This window comes from Myxocyprinus asiaticus, chromosome 18 (genome assembly GCF_019703515.2).
Source record: "Myxocyprinus asiaticus isolate MX2 ecotype Aquarium Trade chromosome 18, UBuf_Myxa_2, whole genome shotgun sequence".
Lineage (NCBI taxonomy): Eukaryota > Metazoa > Chordata > Actinopteri > Cypriniformes > Catostomidae > Myxocyprinus > Myxocyprinus asiaticus.
In genome coordinates, this window is record NC_059361.1 from 41,526,035 (window position 1) to 41,547,606 (window position 21,572).

The window sequence follows — 21,572 nt, forward strand, 5'->3', positions numbered from 1 at the left end:
GTTGTTGATTCCCTACAGAACTGGGGGGTGGTGTCTTGTAGTTGGTAATGTCTTTCAGACCTCTCCACACTGATGCAGGGACATTAGCTGAAAACTTGTTTTTCAGCTTCTCAGAGTAGCTTCTCTTAGCCAATCTATTCTCCTTTGTCAGTGTGTTTCTGGCCTGATTGTACAAGATTTTATCCCCACTTCTGTAAGCATCTTCTTTGGCCTGAACAAGCTGCCTGAGTTTTGAAGGAAACCATGGTTTGTCATTGTTGAACATTAAATAAGTCCTAATAGGAATGCACATATCCTCACAGAAACTGATATATGATTGTGATAGATCTGAGTTTGTGGGCAATGGAGGAATCAGGAGACAGTGAGCAGTTGATGTATTTATTTTCTCTTTCACACAAAAGGGTAGCCATCGCGTCGCACATCACACACTGCAACGCCACTTTACAGGACCCATCCACACACATTACCCTCAATAAATATTTTAACTCAGGCAAATTGGTTCCCAGAATTAGTGAATGGGTGAGGCGGGTATTAACCGTGGCCTCGACTCTATGCCTTTTTCCCCTGAATCGTATCTCAATGGTAACCACTGGATACTTGTGAATGTCACCATGCACACACCTCACCATCACCCGTTTATTCTTACCCAATGTCCTGCCTTGCACCAAGCGTTTGTTGATAGAGGTTTGGGAACAATCCGAATCCACCAAAGCTTGGTGTGTATCCCCTTTTACTCTTACCGGTATCCGATACGCCCCTGCCCCATCTGGGGGGGGGGGGTCACAGCACCAGCCCCCTCTCTGGCAATCAGGCTCAGGAACACCTGCCGGTCCTCCACTTGTGCCTGGAGCAGGACTTGGAGATGCTGTTCATGCTCCAGGTGTACCTCCATGAGGGCTTGATGCTGGTTTTGTTGGATGCTGGTGAGGGTCTTGAAAACTTCGCCCAGCGGTGAGAACTCCATAGCGGCATTCTCCTCCAAAGCCGGGAGTCAGGAGACAGCGAATAGTTGAGGTGAGTATTTATTTTCTCTTTCTCACACAAGGGTAAACAAAACAGGCTCTCAGTAGCCAACTCAAATCAACGGCTTTCCAGTATCCCAAAAGAACTAAACAAATGCAGTCTTTTAATATGGCATTGACAGACACTCAGACACCACTTCCTTCTGTCACTCTCTCTCTCACTCACTCTGATGCTCTGGCATGCCTTATCAGGTTTCCCTCCACCATCACTATAATGAGAGACAGGTGTTAGAGTAATCACAACCCAGGTGACAAGCATTACCGCTCTCCCTCTCCCGCAGACAGACATATGACCACGACCCCCATGCCACAATTATGCCACTGTAACTGAGCATGTCCAGATTGGTGTCTGCAGCTTCAAAAACACTCCAATCAGTGCAGTCAAAGCAGGATTGTAGTTCCAGCTCTACTTCATTGGTCCACTCTTTACAGTTCTAACTACAGGTTCAGCTGATTTAAGTTTCTGCTTTAGGTCGGAAGAAGATGAACCAGACAGTGATCAGAGTGTCCCAAAGCTGCTCTAGGGACAGAGAGATATGCATCCTTTTATGTTGCATAGCAGTGATCCAGTATATTTCTGTCTCTGGTGGGGCATGTAATGTGTTGTCTGTATTTTAGCAGTTCACGGGTGAGATTGGCTCTGTTAAAATCACTGAGAATAATAATAAGTGAGTCCGGGTATTGCTGTTCCGTGTCTGTGATCTGATCAGTCAGCTGTTGCAGCGCTGCGCTCACAAGCTTGTGGAGGAATGTAAACACACCAGAATAAACGAGGAAAACACCCGCCGTGAGTAGAAAGGCTTACAGTTAATAAAGAGCGCTTCCAAATTAGGACAGCACATCTTCTTTAACGTTGTTACATCTGTACACCAACTTTCACTGATGTAAAAGCATGTTCCACCGCCTCTCGTTTTCCATGATAGCTCCGCGATGCAATCCGCTCTGTACAGCTGGAAGCCCGGCAGATGTAATGCGCTGTCTGGAATGGCTTCACTCAGCCATGTTTCTGTGAAGCACAAGACAGCAGAGTTTGAAAAGTCAGTGTTTGTATGGGTGAGTAGTTCCTCCATTTTGTTAGGAAGAGTGTGGAAATTCGCTAGATGAATACTCGGCAGCGCTGTTCAAAAGCCACGATGACTGCGCTTCCCTCGCTTGCGTCTCTTAGCGCGCTTGAGCAATACCGCTGCTCCTTCAACTAAAATGTCCAGCAAAATGTCCGAATAGTCAAATTGGGAAAAGACTGTCTGTATGTGCTGCTGAATGTTCAACAGTTTGTCCCTGGTAAAACTGATTGAAAAAAAAAAAGACTAAACACAGAACAAACAAACAAAAACAGCAGACGATGCAGTATTTTCATGTCTCCATGTAAACCTTATAGCTATTCATATGTACCTGCATAACTTCCCATATGCTTTTATTTATTTATAAAGCAATATTTCATAAGAAATGCTGAATGCAAGATCTGCATGTCTATTATTTTGTAATGATAAAACAAGATGCAGTTTTGGTGATGAAAGTTGAATCAATAAAAGTGCACACTTAGTCAAGCTGCTTTTCCCCAGCTGCTTTCAGCTCTCTTTCTCCCTCTCTCTCCTGGTTGTGTAAAGTTTGTTGTATCTGTGATAGATGGAGCTGAGGACTGTCCATTTTAGCACGTGATCTTCTCATTAGTGTTTTATCAAACAATGGCAAAATGCATTAAACTGTAAAACTATACGCGCTCCAAACCACTGGGTTTAACCAAATAATAATTAATAATATGATGACACATATTGCCAGCATGCAATATAAAGCAGCATGATTTAGCATTTTTGTATCCCTAAAATAGCTGGAAGTGGAAATATTGGAAGAAGTCCATATTCAAGGTTGATAATGGCTTCACCCTAGTTACGTTAAACGGTGGTACTGTACTACTGAGGGGTATGCCACTTTCTACTTTGACGTACATTCCAAAATAGCCATGTAATCTGATAAAAAAATTTTTTTTTTAAACCTATAAATCCAGATATTCTAAACTTTCTTGGTTGTAGCTGTAGCATGCTTAGTTGGACCTTGCAACTATAACATCATAATTATATGATTTTAATTTCTGTATATTAAAAAGAAAAGAAAAGACACAACACCCAGATTGTGACTGAATTAATTTATTTGACTTGAACAGGTTTTGACATTAGTATATCACTCCATGAAAATGCATTGATGAACACATGAAATAATTAATTACAGCTACAGGAACTACAAACTCTCTGGTGCTTCAGTAGAAACATTCCCTCCTGAGACCCTCATCTGCCAAATCTCTCTGAACAAGTCAAACTGAGAACCAAACATATTTCAACTTTGCATTACTACAGCAATAACAATGTCTGTATATGCTTTTATACAAGCATGAGTCTGAGCTGATAATGACTGATACAATTACCTTCAGAACTGGATGCTCTAAACACACTGTGAATGTAATCGCTGTCAAACCAATCAGAAGTTACTGAATTATTTCAGTCTTCTGAATGGTGACCAGGGCTCAGTGCAACAAGACTGAAGAAGGTTTTTGAAGACCATAAGAGTGCCAATGAATGTGTTAAGAAGCATTTTGAATTTAATAATAACTAAAATGTATATTCTTGAAGTTTACATTTAAGTCAGAAACAAACCTGCTTCTATATTATGGGTTTATAGTACACAAGAAAAATAAAGCAAATTAACAGAACACGCTAGAGAAGAACAAACTGATGTTACATTAACATGTTGTTCATTCAGAGGTAAGGCTTTATGTCAAATTTGACAAAGTAAATGAAATAATGTACAAACACTTTAACATTCGATTCATTTTTTTGTTTTGTTTTGTTTTTTTTTTTTACATTTTCATATGTTTGTGTTCCAGTATAATTTCATAATTTTCCATTTGAAGTGATATTCATCTTTATCAGGTTGCATTGGTAAATCTTCCATCAGTTTTATTAATGCTTCATAAAAACTAAACAATAATAAAGCAAGTCACATCATACACACAATGGACTGCTGAATGATTCTGTGTAGTAATGATCATTTAGATGCTGAGCTTCACTGTAAATAATCATTTTCTTAATCAGTATTTTCATCGTTTTCCGGTAAAAATATCTAAACATCCTTATGTTTTATTCCTGTTTTTTGCTTTCGATTTAAGCTTAAAACATTTCCAATGTGGTGAGAAAAATACACTTACAGTAATTCAAGAACAAAAAAAAAAAAACAATAATATCTTAGGCAATTTTGGATGTTAAGATATTTTTACTGGTAAACAAGACAAAAATACTGATTAAGAAAATTATGTTTGCAGTTTAATGCATGTACACGCACACACACTATCTCAACAGTAAGGCATGACATGATCAAATCCCAGCACACTACAGTAAAATGACATCATATTCTCTAATTAAAGCCTGAAACTGTGTGAATGGCCAAAAACACACTGAACTAGTGTGGAAGATTTTAAAGCTGAAACTCATGCATTATAGAGAATAAATAAAGTATTAACATGCCTGATTTCTGTTCTGGTTTCCCCTTTCATTTGCCTGACCAACAAACCTGCATCACATGTGTGAATAGGAAATATATGACAGTATGTAAGTGTGTGTGAGTGTGTGTGTGTGTGATGAAAGTGTGACTACTGGTTACAAATCAAAACAAACAGCTTTAAAATAAAAGCTGTCTGACATTTTCAAGATAATACTGATATCCTGCCAGACACAATCACAAAAGACAAACATAGATATCATATTAAATCATCCATATAAAAGCAAATGCTGTAAAAGCAACAGCCGTTTCAAGCATTTAAAAAATGATAATACTGGAGTAAATAACAGCTGGCTTCTGATAAACATCTTCATGTCTTGTTGAGTCAGTGGTTTGGGGGATTTTTAATAGATTCTTAAGGGATATCTAGTGCTGATTTGTGTGCATACAAGACACCTGGGTGAATCTCATGAAAACTGTCCGGGTCATATTCCAGCAAAATAATAATAATAATAATAATATTAATAAAAACCTAATCAAAAAAGCTTAAAGAAAATTAAGCATACCATTTTAATTTGCATTGTATTACTTTCAACACAAATTAGCATATTTCCTTCTTTTTTTTTCATTACTGTAATACAAAATAATCTCATTACACTAATACACAAAAATAGTAAAATATTTATATTGTAAAGTACATTTGTAAACTTTAGTTGTACAGTATACATCATGGTAGTATTTCTTCACAAAAAAAAAAAAAAAAAAAAAAAAGGTTTTGTCTTGTTTTCCAGGAAAAACCTCCTTAAAACAAAGAAACATTTACTTGAGAAGCAAAACGACATATATTGTGATATTTCTTTTTTTTTTTTTCGAGAAATCTAACAATTTTGTAACGTTTATGCTTCTAACAAGACAAAACTACTTGCCAATGGGGGTAAAAAAAAAAAAAAAACCTTGATTCAAAGGGAAAAGAATAGGTTTATTTTCTTACCCCATTGGCACATTTTCTTTCTTTCTTTTTTATTTCTCTAAAAACATGACAAAATATCTCATGTAATTCTGCTTCTCAAGTAATTTTTCTTTGTTTTAAGGATGTTTAGAAATACCAGAAAATAAGAACAACAATACTCTGTAAGAAAATTATTTCTGTGTGCTGAATTTATCTTAATGCTGATTTTAATCAAAATAAATCTTTGTGTCCACAGGATTTATTATCATTATTGGATTACAGTAATGAGAATGAGATTTTTTCCCAATGCAGAAATGAGCATTTGGGGGAAATTGTGCTTAATTGTGTCACAATGCAAAAAATCTTAACAGTTCTTAAATGGGCTTTATGTGAAATATAACTTGTATTATAACTGACATTTTTTATATTTAATCTTAATGTGTGATGTTTTATATTTATAATGAAATATCTATCATTTATTGTTTTATAAACTCATTTTGGGGTTAAATATGACCTGGAGATTTCTTCATGATATTCACCCACCTAGAACATGGTGGAGTTCTCAAACCATCTGAAACCACATTAAACCTCATTCACAAATCTTGATCCCAACTAAACTGGGTCTAGCTCTGATGAAACCCGAGGAACCCTGCCTGTGAAACGTATGTAGACCTCAGGCTTTTGTTATGGTCGAAAACCAGATGACCCCATCCCCTAACCCCCCAAAACACACCCACCATGCCATGGGTCTGGACTGTGTCACCTCTTTGGAAAGGGCTCTGTGATGGTAACTTGAGGAAGACAAAAGCTTTGGGACAGTGCAGGAATGCAAAGGTTTCTTTCTGCCAGAGTTACATCAGACACAACTACTAACTAGCTAATTGACATCACCACACGCTATTAACAAATAAACATCAACGTTAATGAAGTCAACAGAGCTCCAAGGTCTTTTTAAGCGAGTCTAGGTTACTTATGTAATATGGATGAGCAACTGGATATCCATGTTAGCTAGCAATGGAGAGAAAAATATCTGATAGGGTAAAGCAATAAATAAAATATCCAAGCATCATACATAATATTCATAGATATTTATATATGTATAAGATTATACAGCCCCGTGAATGAGTGATTTTGACTTTTTCTTTGCCTTTCATAACGTTCCATTCATTATGCAAAACTTTGTACATTGAAAACATCCTTAAAATATTCAATCTTTTGGAGTGAATCTCACAAAAACACATCCGGTCACATTTGACCCCCAACAAAACAAGTTTCAGGAAGCCTGTTTCTAGGACCTTCAAGCTTTTTTGCATTGTGGCATTGTTTTCTTGAAAATTAAGCACACCTTACTAATTCTCATTACTGTAATGCCAAAAAAACTGCACATATTACCATAATTTTACCTTAATTTTACTTACTATATATAATGTCTACTCTAATTCACATTATTCCAAATGATAATTCACATACTGTTAATCCTATAAAAAATGCCATAATACAATGATTTTAGTTTTGAATAAAATTAGCATAAAGGCAGTACAACAAACACTAACATGATGTATAATTACTTTACAATTCAGATGATATATATATATATAGCATTGAAGTAATGCGCATTGGTGTGAGAAATGTGCTTGAAATTGTTATGAAAATAATGTCAAAAATTCTTAATGGTCCTAAAAATAAGGCTTCCTTAGTCAAAATACAGTTTTTCATTTTTTTTCTTTTGATTTTGGGGTGAAATATGACCTGTAGGACATATTCTTTTCAGGTTTTGTGAGACTAAGCCTCTGAACAAACAAAAGCGACGCATGAAGGAAAGAGCAATAAAAGGGATTTGTGACAATGTCTGAATTGCATTCTCTTTGAGTGTGTGGTTTGTTTTTGTAATTTTTCTTTTTTTATTGATATATTTTAGCTGTCTGTTCCTGCCATGTGATTGGCTGAGGTGAAGTGATTGGCAGGTCTACACACGAGTGAGGAAGGCCAGATTGAGGCTGCCAGGGATCTGAATGGTTTCCAGGGCCAGGGAGGAGGGGTTAAATGGGAAGGTCACGGGGTAGATTAGTTTGGTGTCCATCAGCAGCTGTGGCGACTCCTTTCGATCCCGTAAGCGTGTCTGATAGAGGAAAAGATGCAAGTCAGAGCATTCACATATAAACGTACACACACTGACACACATATACACATTTAAACAGCAAAAGAACTGGTGTGAGTACCGGTAGGGCTGTGCGGTCTGACCAAATACAATGTGCATTGGTAGATATGTGTTAATCGTAGAGATTTTACTATAATGTTCAGATATTTGCACGGCTATCTGTGGGCAGAACTGCTTTACAATATTTTTATGCAATGTAGAAAATACTGAGTCTGGCCCAAACAAGTCAAGATTAATTAGATTTTTTTTTTTTGTCCCTAAAGTTCCGAATAAAAAATGAAATTAATCAAATGAAATGAAGCAGCTTTCATTGATAAAGTATATAATTTATTTGATTAACCATAAATAGGTATTATCACATGGTGAGATAATACATATATAAAAGCTATACCTGTATATATTGTGATATATATCGTTACCATGATATAAAATTATTTATACTGTGAAATAACATTTCATATGGTCCACCCATAGTATGGCTATATTTTTGACACATACCTGTATTGTTCTTATGAAGGTTATAGACACGCGCTCTTCAAAAGCATTCACAGGTGTGTACAAGTTCAGCACCTTCACAATCTGAACAGAGAAAGAGAGAGATGATGAGTATGTGTGTGAGGGAGATAGATTTTTTTATGTGAGTCCCATTTAATTTTAAGGAAGTATAATTAAAATAAAAAAAAAATAAAAAGAAAAAACAAATAAAATAAAAAAAATCACATAAATGACAAAAGTTGAGTCATAAAACTCTACATGGCGCAAGCTAATACATGCTTGAACATGTAATCTGTTAACCCTCCAAAGGTATTGAAAAAGGGCACCCCTATTCACAGCCATTTTAGACCGGAAGGGTCAGATGTGTAACCCCTTTTGATGATGATGATGATGATGATAATGGTACCATTTCTTCTTCCCTGAGTAAGAACAATAAAATTATGCATTTGTTTTGGGATTTTATGCTATTTTGATTAAAAAAAATTCCCATTAATTTGCATATAAAAATAAGCAAATTTAAAATAAATAAATATAAAAATTCAGAACCTACACTTCAATAAGTTGAAACATGAAGAAAATATGAGAATGTGACAGAAATTGGAGGCAGATTGCCACCATCTGGTGAATAAAATATAAAAACATGGCTGGAAAACCATATCATGCCAGTAACATAATGTCATTATGCTTGCACTCAAACCTGACCATGATGTTACAAAGAGAAGACACAGAGTAAGCATTTTTCTACCAATAAATTATTTCAAACATAAAAATTTTATAATTCAAAGTAAATGCATAAAAATGTCAAGGAAATAAACTGGAAAATGTAATTAGAGAATAAAACAGAAAAATCAGAGTAAACATTTTGCAATTTCAAACTTTCTATAGTAAAAATGTATTTTGCAAACGTATGTGTGTGTGTGTGTGTGTGTGTGTGTGATAGTGTGTCAGATTGCTGTCATCAGCTGGAAAACAACAGATGACTTGTAATGCCAACAATGACCAAAAGATGGCTGCAGAGCTCTACTTATTGATGATGTGAGTGTGTTATCATCTCACCCCTTAATTTCTGAGTGTGTGTTTAGCATTATGACTGATTTATAGTTTTTTTTTTTGGACAAATGTAAAAAAAAAATTGTTATTGTCTCACCAGTTCATTTTTGTGTGTGTAACTGTGTTTATGTGTGAGTGGGTGTGTGTGTTTTGCACTGAGGATGTTTTAGAGTCTCACCCTGTAATTTATGTCAGTTTATTTGTAATTTTTTTTGCAGTATGTCTGATTTATTGATAGTATTTGACAGAACAAAAAAGCAATTGCTCTGATTTTTGGTCTTTCCCATTCATTTTCAATGGTTGGCCAATTTTGACAGTGAATACCATAGGTGTCGCCTTTTTTTTTTTTTTTTACGACCACCTAGACTTATCGAATCAAGCCCAATTTGTTTTTGTTTTTTTATGTTCAGATGGCAAATGGAGGAAGAGTCACCAAGTCTTGTACTGCTCAGATAAAGGAAACCATTTTTATTAAATTAGATAAATTTATTTTGGTCAAAAATGACAATACCATAGGAGGGTTAAGCCAATCAACTTACGTACCCTCTCATTGTCTAGCATTTAAATTGTTTGCAGGTAAGACAGTTTCCCTGCAGCATGCTACAAGAGTTTTCTCTCTGAAACCCTCCTCCTCCCCAGCACCACTGGTCAAGTTCTGCATGCATCGATCAAATAGCCAACGATGCAATATCATTGGATTAACAAGTAAACATCGATGTATATTTGTTTAAGATGCACCTTTATTTTGACACTCTCATGCCAGTCACATCCGTATGCATTTCCGGCAGGCGGTGCAGCAACATTATGATATTCATCTTGCTTTATAAGCACTAAATATGCTTTTTATATGTGCACGGAGTGACTGAAGCCTGAAGTTATCTGTATTCTTTTTCAACAACTGAAGTACCTTATTTTGTTGCGGACGTCCCGATGTGGATACTGGATTTTCACTTTTCAGAGAGCTCAATAAAATATTCAAATTATATTTTGGTTGCATTTTTGAGATAATAAATGTAACTGATTGTGTAAAATAGGCACTAAATATCTAAATATCGATCGCAGGCCCCTGAATTTAATCAAATCGAAATCGCATTGCTGCAGACTTTGAAGTATCGGCAAACATCGGATCGCTGGGTAAAAGAATTAATATAAGGATTGTGATCAAACTTGTGCTTTAAACCCCTAATACTGTATTTATTAAATGAATTACCCTTAAACATATTATCATATACACAACATCTAGGAAACATGTAGTAACATATTTCCAGAAACATTGCATTTTATAAATATTATATATTAATAATCTATGTCTGAAATGCCACCTACAGAAATATATTTTTAATTAATAATATATTTCATGATATTTAAGAAATTAACTTTCATTTTATAGACAATGGAAGAACACATCATTACCCAGAATGCTCTAATTTACTCAATGTATTTAATTATATAATCAATAGATTCAGATTTTGATGTCAATTTTTATTTTTATGTTCTAAAAATACAAGTTATCTAAAAACAATGTGGTGGACATGTAATGTTATATGGCAAAATTCAGATCTATATTGATGTGTTAATAGTTTGATTTTAAGAAATGTCTTTTCATTTGAAAAAAAAAAAGTATTCTGCATAATTAGTATAAATGTATGATATAATTACCTTTTGTTGCACAACTTGGCATGGACTAAGAAATTCCATTTGTGATTGCGTTTATTTGTTTATTTATTTATTTATTGCAATTCAGTTAATTCCATTTTCTGTCATTCTATTTCAACTTCTTGTGGGACGTGGCCAATTCAATTAAACCAACTGATCATTTTAAAATGGAAGTCAATTCTTAAATTCTGAATTTTGCTCAACCCTGATGTGTGTGTGTTACCTGTGCAGTAGAGAGGGCATTACACATGGAGCAGATGGCCTCAGCGTCCTCATCAGTTTTCTTCTTCACCTGCAACAGCTGAGCAGCCTGAATGAGCGGCTCCAGAGTCTCTTTAGCGCCGCACATCATGAGGTTCTTATCTCTCAACCACTCCTCCAGCTGACTCACATTATACCTGAACAAACAAACACATGTACCCTTACACCTGACATAAGATTACAGGGCACAAACTGAAATATGGCTAACATCTGAATCCTAAACTAACCGTACATACACTTTTGACATTTCAATGTAATATACATGGTTACATGGCTAGAAAAGTAAAGTTAGTTCTGTGAAAAGCTCTAGCTTTGATATTTTGTTTTCTAATGCAATAACATTCAGACATTTTAAGGTGTGACTCAAGTGTTCAATTACTTCTGGGGTCACTATATATATGTGCACACACCTGATCTGCATGCCCTTGCTCCAGGAGCACATGTCTTTACGCAGCAGCAGGTTGTTTAGTGTGACGGCTCCGATGATGTAGAACTGCTGTTTGACCACCTGTTTGATGAGCTCCGGGTCAGTGCCGTGTTGACACATGATGGAGTGGAAGGTGTTCAGCTGACGGATGATGGAGTCCAGTGTGTACGTCCCCTCGTCAGCGATACTGGATGTCCTCTTACGGAGACCCGTGGGCTTCACTCCAGACACGCCCTGAATGGTTTCATGTTCCAGCATCCCAGAGACTAACGACAGAAGGATAAATACAATAGGTTGCAGTTTTGTGGGCTATCAGTGCTATCTGTTCCAGGTCTCCTTGTTCTGCTTTAATTCTATTCCTTTCTATTTGCAAAAGGAATGTTTGAAACTCTAAAATGTATATATCCTATTGACACACTAAAGCAGAAGATATTAAATGACCTTTTCTAAGACAAATATATTTTTGAAACATCTAATGTACCTAAGACTTTTGCACAGTACACAATAATATATATAAAGTATATTCACCAACCACTTTATTAGGTACACCTGTGCATCTACTTATTCATGCGATTATCTAATCAGCTAATCGTATGGCAGTAATGCATAAAATCATGCAGATACATGTCAGGAGATTCAGTTAATGTTCACATCAACCATCAGAATGGGGAAACATGTGATCTCAGTGATTTGGACTGTGGCATGATTGTTGGTGCCAGATGGGCTGGTTTGAGTATTTCTGTAACTGCTGATCTCCTGGGATTTTCACACACAACAGTCTCTAGAATTTACTCAGAATGATGCCAAAAATAAAAAACATCCAGTGAGCGGAAGTTCTGTGGATGGAAACACCTTGTTGATGAGAGAGGTCAACGGAGAACGTCCAGACAGTTTCGAGCTGATAGAAAGGCTATAGTAACTCGTATAACCACTCTGTACAATTGTAGTTAGCAGAATATCATCTCAGAATGCGCAACATGTCAATCATTGAGGCGGATGGGCTACAACAGCAGATGACCACGTCGGGCTCCACTTCACTCAGCCAAGAACAGAAAGCTGAAGTTGCATTGGGCACAGGCTCACCAAAATTGGACAGTTAAAAAATAAAGAAACATAGCCTGGTCTGATTAATCTCGATTTCTGCTGAGGTACACAAATGGTAGGCTCACTGTAGCCTCAGCTTTCCGTTCTTGGCTGACAGAAGTGGAATCCGGTGTGGTCTTCTGCTGTAATATATATATATATATATATATATATATACACACACACTGGCTGCCAAAAGTTTGGAATAATGTACAGATTTTGCTGTTTCGGAAGGAAATTGGTACTTTAATTCACTAAAGTGGCAGATTGCAAAAATTCTTGTAATTAGATTACTGTACATTACATTTAAAATGTGTGTAATCATGATTACATTATTCATTATAAATCACTTAATGGCAAGAACAGTGTGTAATTTAAAAGTATCTAGATACATTCACTCATTACTGATTTCAAATAATTCCAGAGTCCAATCTCTGTTCCTAAATAATAACAATTCAATTCAAATTAAAATACATGTTATCATTGTCCATGAACATGAGCTATCTTGGGTGTTAGTGTTTCATTACCTTTAAGTACCTTTATTTTGCTCATTGACTGACAAATAGCGAGTTGCTGTTTGACTTCATGTTCACTAATATTTATTTATTTTTATTTAAAACATTTTGTTCACTAATATTGAAAGGAGTGGTAATTCCTTCTTAATACACTTTAAACTAATGGTTAGATTTGTCAAATCATGCACTAGGTAATCCAAAAGTAATCAAATTATATTACGGGTTGGTTCTGAGCGCTATATAACAGAAGACGTAGCAAACCACCATGATCTGACCCACTCTAACGGGACTGTACAGCATAACTGACTAAAATGATCCAGACACCTGAATCATCTCTTAAACATGCAGAAAGTGCGCTTGACCACACTGCGCATCTGGATCTATGCCAGGTTATAATGCTCTACTCCGTCATTTAATCATTATTTTATGAATTTCTGCCGCAAATTCAAAAGAAAATTTACACATACATATCATTAAAATAAAATTCAGTTTACCATCTACTTTCCTCCTATAATAATAGTGCAATGTTTATTACACCAGACAAATTGTGCTGCATTTTGTGAATAAGGAACAATATCTATCTATAGTAGGCCTAATTTACATGGAAAGGAGGCGTATTTGCACTAAAAAATAGGACAATTACTCAATTTTTCAAGACGTCATCGTAGCAACTTTTTGCATGCATTAGCAAAACATCATTGTCATGCCGTTCTCACCTCAGTTTGGACAATTTCATGACAGATTCATCGTACATGTTTAACCGCAATATGTTTCATTATACATATAAATATAAGTTTAGTTATATTATACTTTCAGCTCGATATTTTAAATCCCCTAACTCAACCCCATTCCCAAACCTAACCACTTATCTATAGTCTGAAACATGTAACAGAGAGGTAAATGTAGTCATGTACTCTTGGTCGTGAGAGTGTGTTGTAACTTGTACACTCAAGGCGCAGTGCTTTTTCAGTTCATTTAGCTCCTGGTTAAACTGGAAAACAGGTGGTTGGTGAGTAAGACACAGATCTTTGTGCTTAAATACTGCATGCAGAAGTGGCGCTTCTGTTTAGTGAAGCTCATATGCTCACCGATCATGGGCTGCAGGATGTTCTCCATACACTTGATGAGCTGCTGGTAGATCTGAATGGCCAGATCACTCAGAACCTGCCGGTACTCGGCCAGGTCAAAGTTGGAAAGACAGTGATCGTTCTGTTTGGGGGAGTTATGCTTCATGAATTGCTGGAGACAGATGAAGGAGAGAGTGTTTGAGTATCACTGCACACAAAGAGATTGTGGACACATACACACTGCATACACACTCTTTAATCTAGTTCTGTACACACAAAGGCTCTGGTTACACCTGGTATTAACAAGATTCATCGAGGACAGGGCCTCTGATGTCATGACTACATACAGTACTTACTGCATTACTGTTCCTTCGTATTTGTAATTTAATTTAACTTCAATACATTTATTTAACAGTAAAGACCTTCACTTCTATAAGACGAAACATGAAGAAAAAAATGAGAATGTGTCATGTATTTGGGGCAGATTGCTGCCATCTGGTGAAAAAGAAAAATAACATCATGTTATGACAATAATAGCCAGTAGATGGCTGCAGTGTTCTATGCAGCCACATACTGTGTAGTAATTCTACATTTTATCACTAGTTATGCATTTGGATATACTGTATATATTTAACTGTTAACTATAACTGTTATTTGTCAAAGTTTAGTGTTACAAAGAGAAGACATAAAATAATTATTTTGATACCAATCATTTATTCATCAAACATCAAAATTTACCGTATTTTACGGAAATAAAGTCGCACCTGACTATAAGTCGCACCAGGTCAAAATCGCGTTGTTGAGTGAAGAAAACAAAACAAAACAGATAAGTCGCATCTGTGCATAAGTCGCACTGACAGAGGTTGTACACGGCAGGCATTAGGACCCAGGAGCACCTGCCCAACTTCCCTTCAGCAGCTCAGATGTCAAACACTCACTGTGAAGATTACAGTACCTCAGAATCTACACATCATATCACGTGTTTTGGGGCTTGTTTAAAATGGGAGAATTTGCTTTAAGTAATCGTATTTTCATATTCAGTTTTTTTTCATGAAAGAAGCGTGACAAGTAAGCCACATATGTTTATAACATCTTCTATAATGTGCACAAATAAACAGCTTTTAGTCTGTGAGTAAAACAGTACGCCTCTCTTGTAATCTATTCAATAATTAATGTTAGCGACTGTGGATATTTCTGATATTTGCAACCCTCTTTGCTATGTATTAATTATCCTGTTCACTGACTGAATGTTTTTACTACGAGGGCGATGAAACGTCATTTTGTGGGCATGTGAGGAGTCGCGTTTTTCAGTGGTCAGTTGTTTGAACAATAATGTTATAAAGACAGAGTATTTAAACTTGTTGCGTAAAGTACTTTGTAAAGGCAAAATATTCTGAATTGGCAACTTCAAAACGCTTCTACCATCTCTATGATTGATGTTTTCATCTGTTTTGGTGCGTGTTTCACTGGCCAACATCAGTTACGTATAATTTATGTATACAAGTCGCTTTGAACTATAAGTCGCAGAACCTTTTTTTTACGCAGAATTTTTTTTTACTTATATTCCAGAAAATAAGGTAAGTCAATTTATAATAATGTAAACAAAATGAACAGTAATAAACAGCAATGAACTGTGAAAATTCAATTAGTGTATAAAACAGAAGACTCAGACTTTTTTCTCTGTTCTCTAAGTGCTGTTTGCGTGTGTTGTGCTCTGCGTTAGTCTCACCCATTTATTTCTCCCTCGCTCTCTGTGTGCGTTACATTTTGGGTGTGTTATGGTCTTATCCCCTCATTTATGTGTGTATATGTTCTGCATTGTGGCAGATTTATGTATCTCATTTGACAAAATTCCTGTGTTATAGTGTCACCAGTTAATTTTTGTGTGTAAGTGTATGTGTGTTTGGGGGGGGGGCATGTGGCTATGCAGTCTTCATGTTGTAAAGTCTTACTCCTTCATTTCTGTGTGCGTTTTTCTGCAACACAGCTGCACATAAAACAGAGAACAGAAATGACTAAACATGTCTGAAGAGTTTATAGTCAAAGATTTTATGCATTTCTATGCCCAGCCTTATTTTTCGGAGTACTCGGAAATCAAACAGAAACGTAGAGGAGGCTACAGGCAGCCACAGTCACACCATATCCTAAACTGACGGCAAACGACACGCAATAAAAGGTATATTTTCTATGGTAATCGTAGAAAATCATAGAAGAGTTTTTGCACTAACCAGCAGTGACGAGTGACGGTACATTCTATCGATCACTTGTTTTCTATTTTCATCATTGCACAGGTAACTCTGTGAACTGGCTGTGAACGTTCCATAAAATAAGGCTGGGCATAGAAATGCATCAATTCTTCAAATACAAACTCTTCAGACATGTTATGTAAATTCTGTTCTCTGTTTCGTGTGCAGTTGTGTTGTGTTCTGTTGTCACTATCACTGTGGAGGACCTGTTTTAGATAAACAAAACAAGTTTTCCCTTGAACGCCCCAATGTCGCGAGGCGCAGTGTAGAGATGGTCTCATGCAAAGTGTGAACATGGCCATAGAATGTGTTATACCAGGCGTGTTACAGTGATTTTACAATGGATTCAAACGCAGCTCAAATTAGACCCAATCATCCAACTGTCAGAAATGGGTGCTAATAACAGGTACAAATCAAAGTTTTAGGGGATTGACAAAAGCATTCTACAACCAAATTCACTGCCTAAAGATTCAGCTACTGACAACCATATTTTCATTAAAACTGAACAACTAGATGTTAAAGTAATTAACTCATTTTGACACAAGTCCGTCTCAAATAAATGCAGCTGTCACTCTCAAATATTTGCAGTAACTGCCCAGAGTGAGACAGAGAGCGAAAAGGAAGTTCATGTGTATGTGTGTGTGTGTGTGTGTGTGTGTGAGACCTCACCTCGTCTCCGCTGTACTGTTTCAGGCAGTGTAGGAAACGACATGTGTTGGACAACCAGAAGGAAACGGTCTCAAAGTCATCTCCTCTTTTCTGTAGAAAAATCAAAGGATGAAGTTATTCTGCTTTTTTAATGCTATTCTGTAAAGAGTATCAATTGTGTTGTGTGCAGTATATACATGATTAACGTGTGTATTTGTGTGTGTGGAGACCTTGAGTATCTTCTTGATGCTGTTAATGACGGAGGTCAGCAGAGATCTCACTTTCTGGTCGTCATTAACATAATCAGCGTGCCGCAGACACATGAAAAGGATGTACGCTGGCAGACCCGGAATCAGATTGACCGCCACACCACGAGGCTTGAGCTCTGACAAAATGACAAACACTCATCAGAGACGACTGTTCTTTAAAAAAAAAAAAAAATTTTACTGAAAGGAGAGAATAGAGAGCAGCAATGTTGCAAGCTTTATTCAAACTTGGTTTGCCCGCATGAACACCACAGCTCAATGCTTCAAAACACTGTGAGTGCATGTACAGAGGCCCAAACATGTAATTAATATAGTCTTACCCAGTATGAGGTTTTTGACCAGTTTTAGTTCATCTTCTTTCTTGTATTCCAGCATTCCCTGGAAATCTTTCTCTCTGCGTGGAATGTTCACCGGGTGAACGGGCTCATCGGTCGTCTGTCCTGGAGACACGTCCATCTGACCACCTACACACACACACATGCACACACCCATATGACCAAAAGTGTGGACCCCCAAGCACTACACCCATATGTGCTTGTTTTGGCATTTAAATGTCATTAATCCTGATTTTGTCCTCCCTAACTGCTTCCACTCTTCTGGAAAAGCTTGGCAGATGACAGGTGATTTCTGAAACCTTTGAAGCATTAAAAGCCAAATTGAATCTTTTTGCGGTCTGTGTCTCATACCTTCCAGATCGTTGATCTTCTTGGCGAAGACTTTGAGCTGTTTCTTCAGTTTGCGGACTGTCTTGTCCTGTTTCTCCAGCTGCTCCATTAGATCCTGAAACAACAGAGATAAACATCCCATCATCATCAGACAATCGTTATGGCAGGAGGGAAAACAGCAAGGCATATTTTAGTGAATCGGGACAAAGCAGGTCAAAGGAGCATCCTCAAATTCTGCAAAAGAGCAATATGAAGATCTATCCATCCATGCAGCTCATTGAACGGAAGAAAAAAGAGAATTACAAAGAGAGAGAGAGATGGGTGAATTTCACGAAAACATTTCAAGCTCATATTTCACCCCATAATCAAAAGAAATAAATAAGAAATTATTTTTGCATAATGAAAATGAAGTCTACTTTAAGACCAATAAGATTTGTGACTTTATTTCACAAATCAGCCCAAAATTTCAACCCTTATTCTCATTATCATTATTCTTTAAAAAATGTCATTCGCATCCCATTTTACTTCCATAATTTAACATATTTGCAAGTGAAACAATATTTAATGAGAACAAATGCAAGACAGCACTTGATTTTATCTATTTTGAATTAATTGGATCATGAAAAGTGGGCGTTACATACCAGAATGGTGGCTGATAGGGAGGGGTTAAAAACTAAGACGGCTTTGTGACGTCAGCAAACAAGGGAAGCCATTTCAGAGGTTAACATTTTTATGGAAACATTTTTGTTTCCTGTGAAATAATATGCACTGATGAATAGTGCACAATAACACCAGGAGTATGTAATAAGAAAATAAATAAGAACAATTTTGTAAATGTTGACTTAAAAATTAGCAGTTTAAAAAAATATTATATTCAGCACGACAAATACAGTACTATAATGATGCTTACAACTGTACTTTATTAATTACAAAATTTCTTTAGAAATGAAATTATTTATTTATTAATATATTCTATATACAGTATATACACTCACTAAGAACTTTTTTAGGAACACCTGTTCACCTATTGATTATCTAATTAGCCAATCATGTGGCAGTGGTGAAATGTAGATACGGGTCAGGAGCTTCAATTAATGTTTACATCAATGCCTTGTTGATGCAAAAGGTCATTGGAGAATAGCCAGACTGGTTGGAGCTGACAGAAAGTCTATGGTAACTCAGTTAACCGCTCTGCACAATTGTAGTTAGCAGAATAGCATCTCAGAATGCACAACACGTTGAACCTTGAGGCGGATGGGCTACAACAGCAGAAGACCATGTCGGGTTCCACTTCTGTCAGGCAAGAACAGAAAGCTGAGGCTGCAATGGGCACAGGCTCACCAAAACTTGACAGCTGAAGACTGGAAAAACGTAGCCTGGTCTGATGAATCTCGATTTCTGCTGAGGCACACAGATGGTAGGGTCAGAATTTGGCACCAACAGCATGAATCAATGGACCCAACCTGCCTTGTGTCAACAGTCCAGGCTGGTGGTGGTAATGTAATGGTGTGGGGAATGTTTTCTTGGCACACTTTGGGCCCGTTAATACCAATCAATCTTCGCTTGAGTGCCACAGCCTATTTGAGTGTTGTTGCTGACCATGTGCATCCCTTCATGGCCACAATTTAACAAGGCCTTTCCGTCCCCAGAAATGCCCCTTACTGGATGTTTTTTGTTTTTGGCACCATTCAGAGTAAATTCTAGAAACTGTTGCGCATCTTCTAATGGCTACTTCCAGCATGATAATGCACCATGTCACAAAGCAAAAGTCATCTCAAACTGGTTTCTTGAACATGACAATGAGTTCACTGTTCTTCAGTGGCCTTCCCAGTCACCGGATCTGAAGCCAATAGAACACCTTTGGGATGTGGTAGAACGGGATATTTGCAGCATGAATGTGTAGCTGGCAAATCTGCAGAAATTGCGTGATGCAATCATGTTAACATGGACCAGAATCTCAAAGGAATATTTCCAACATATTCTGGAATCCATACCACAAAGAATTCAGGCTGTTCTGAGAGCAAAGGGAGGCCCTACCAAGTATTAGTATAGTGTTCCTAATAAAGTGCTCAGTGAGTGTATATAACTATTATAAATATATACACTCACTGAGCACTTTATTAGGAGCACTATGGTCTTAAAAAAGAGTTTGGCGTGGTCTTCTGCTTTTGTAGTCCCTCCGCCTCAAGGTTCAATTTGTTGTGCATTCTGAGATGCTATTCTGTTCACTACAATTGAACAGAGTGGTTATCTGAGTTACTGTACACTTTCTGTCAGCTCCAACCAGTCTGGCCATTCTCCGTTGATGTCTCTCATTAACAAGGCCTTTCCATCCACAGAACTGCCGCTCACTGGATGTTTTTTGTTTTTGGCACCATTCAGAGTAAATTCTAGAAACTGTTGTGCATGGAAATCCAAGGAGATCAGCAGTTACAGAAATACTCAAACCAGTTTGCAAATTTTTTGCATTATGGTAATATGAACTTGGAGGAAAATGTGCTTAATTGTCAAAAAAATCTTAATGGTCTTTAATTAGGCTTCATTTTTTATGCAAAAATGTATTTTAATTGTGGGGTGGAATGTGACCCAGATATGTTCTTAAAAGTTTTTGTGCAATTCACCCTGATAGTGAGCGAGAGACAGATAGATTAAAAGAGTGTGTTGATTCACAGCGCTGTGGGGTTAAACACACACAACTAAAGCTCAAACGCATCTGATATTCAATGCGACACACCAGTGTCTGTTAGTGTTCAAATACATGCTGAAACACACACTCATACACACACACACATACACACACACTACATACAACCATCCTGCGTAACATGCTGATTCTGTAGGCCTTATACTCCTTCGGGTCCTCCGAGTGAAGCTCCTGTGAATGAAACATCTCTAAATCAGATCTCACACAGTCCTGCAGTAACAAAAATCACACTCTGGGAATTTATTTAGAGCCACACAAAACAAAAGACTTTACAGTAGAACATCTGAACTGTTCTTAAAGGAGTAGCTTACCTAAAAAAAAGAACGTTTTTTTTTTAATAAATAGTTGCGGTTCATGAACCCTTTGTACTGCAAACATAAACCAGGTCTGTTTTTGAAAGTCTGCTTATGGTGTTTTGTCTTAATGTACATTATTAAATATGTATATCACTGTGTCTGTTATATTGTCATGGCATTCAACATAGCAGTGAGATTCTGCAATACGTTTGCACTAAGCATACAGATCATAGTAAAATCCCATAAAAAGACTCTTATATGCAATATTTTGCTGTAAACAAACAAACTGCAGAATCACACTGCTATTTTTATTGCAAGGAAGATACAATAAAGTATTCCTGTAATGGTGCTCTTTTCTAACCATGCACATGAAACCCTGAATTCAATACAAATTTGCAATAATTTAAATAAAGAAAAGACCGTGAGCCAGTGTTTTCTTTTATACTATTTGAAATATTATGCATCATATTTTATACTATACCTGTTATTCTTAATGTACATTATTCCACGCGTATTTATATCACTGTGCCTTGTGTTATATTATCCAGGTATTATAAAAAAGACAAGTTGGGTTC

General features: G+C 36.7%; 1 protein-coding gene across 1 annotated transcript in view; it reads right to left on the reverse strand.

The window, feature by feature from the left end:
• Positions 1 to 3,150: 3,150 nt before the first annotated feature.
• Positions 3,151 to 21,572, reverse strand: part of LOC127456326 (unconventional myosin-Va-like) — a 128,965-nt gene continuing 110,543 nt past the window's right edge. The window contains exons 33-42 of the mRNA XM_051724766.1: positions 20,807 to 20,872; positions 18,019 to 18,112; positions 17,653 to 17,796; positions 17,297 to 17,451; positions 17,088 to 17,177; positions 14,194 to 14,344; positions 11,491 to 11,773; positions 11,043 to 11,217; positions 8,117 to 8,197; positions 3,151 to 7,579 (exon numbers count right to left, since the gene is read on the reverse strand). Coding sequence (XP_051580726.1) covers positions 7,427 to 7,579; positions 8,117 to 8,197; positions 11,043 to 11,217; positions 11,491 to 11,773; positions 14,194 to 14,344; positions 17,088 to 17,177; positions 17,297 to 17,451; positions 17,653 to 17,796; positions 18,019 to 18,112; positions 20,807 to 20,872 — 1,392 coding nt within the window. The 3' untranslated portion in view covers positions 3,151 to 7,426. The remainder of the gene's footprint in view (positions 7,580 to 8,116; positions 8,198 to 11,042; positions 11,218 to 11,490; positions 11,774 to 14,193; positions 14,345 to 17,087; positions 17,178 to 17,296; positions 17,452 to 17,652; positions 17,797 to 18,018; positions 18,113 to 20,806; positions 20,873 to 21,572) is intronic.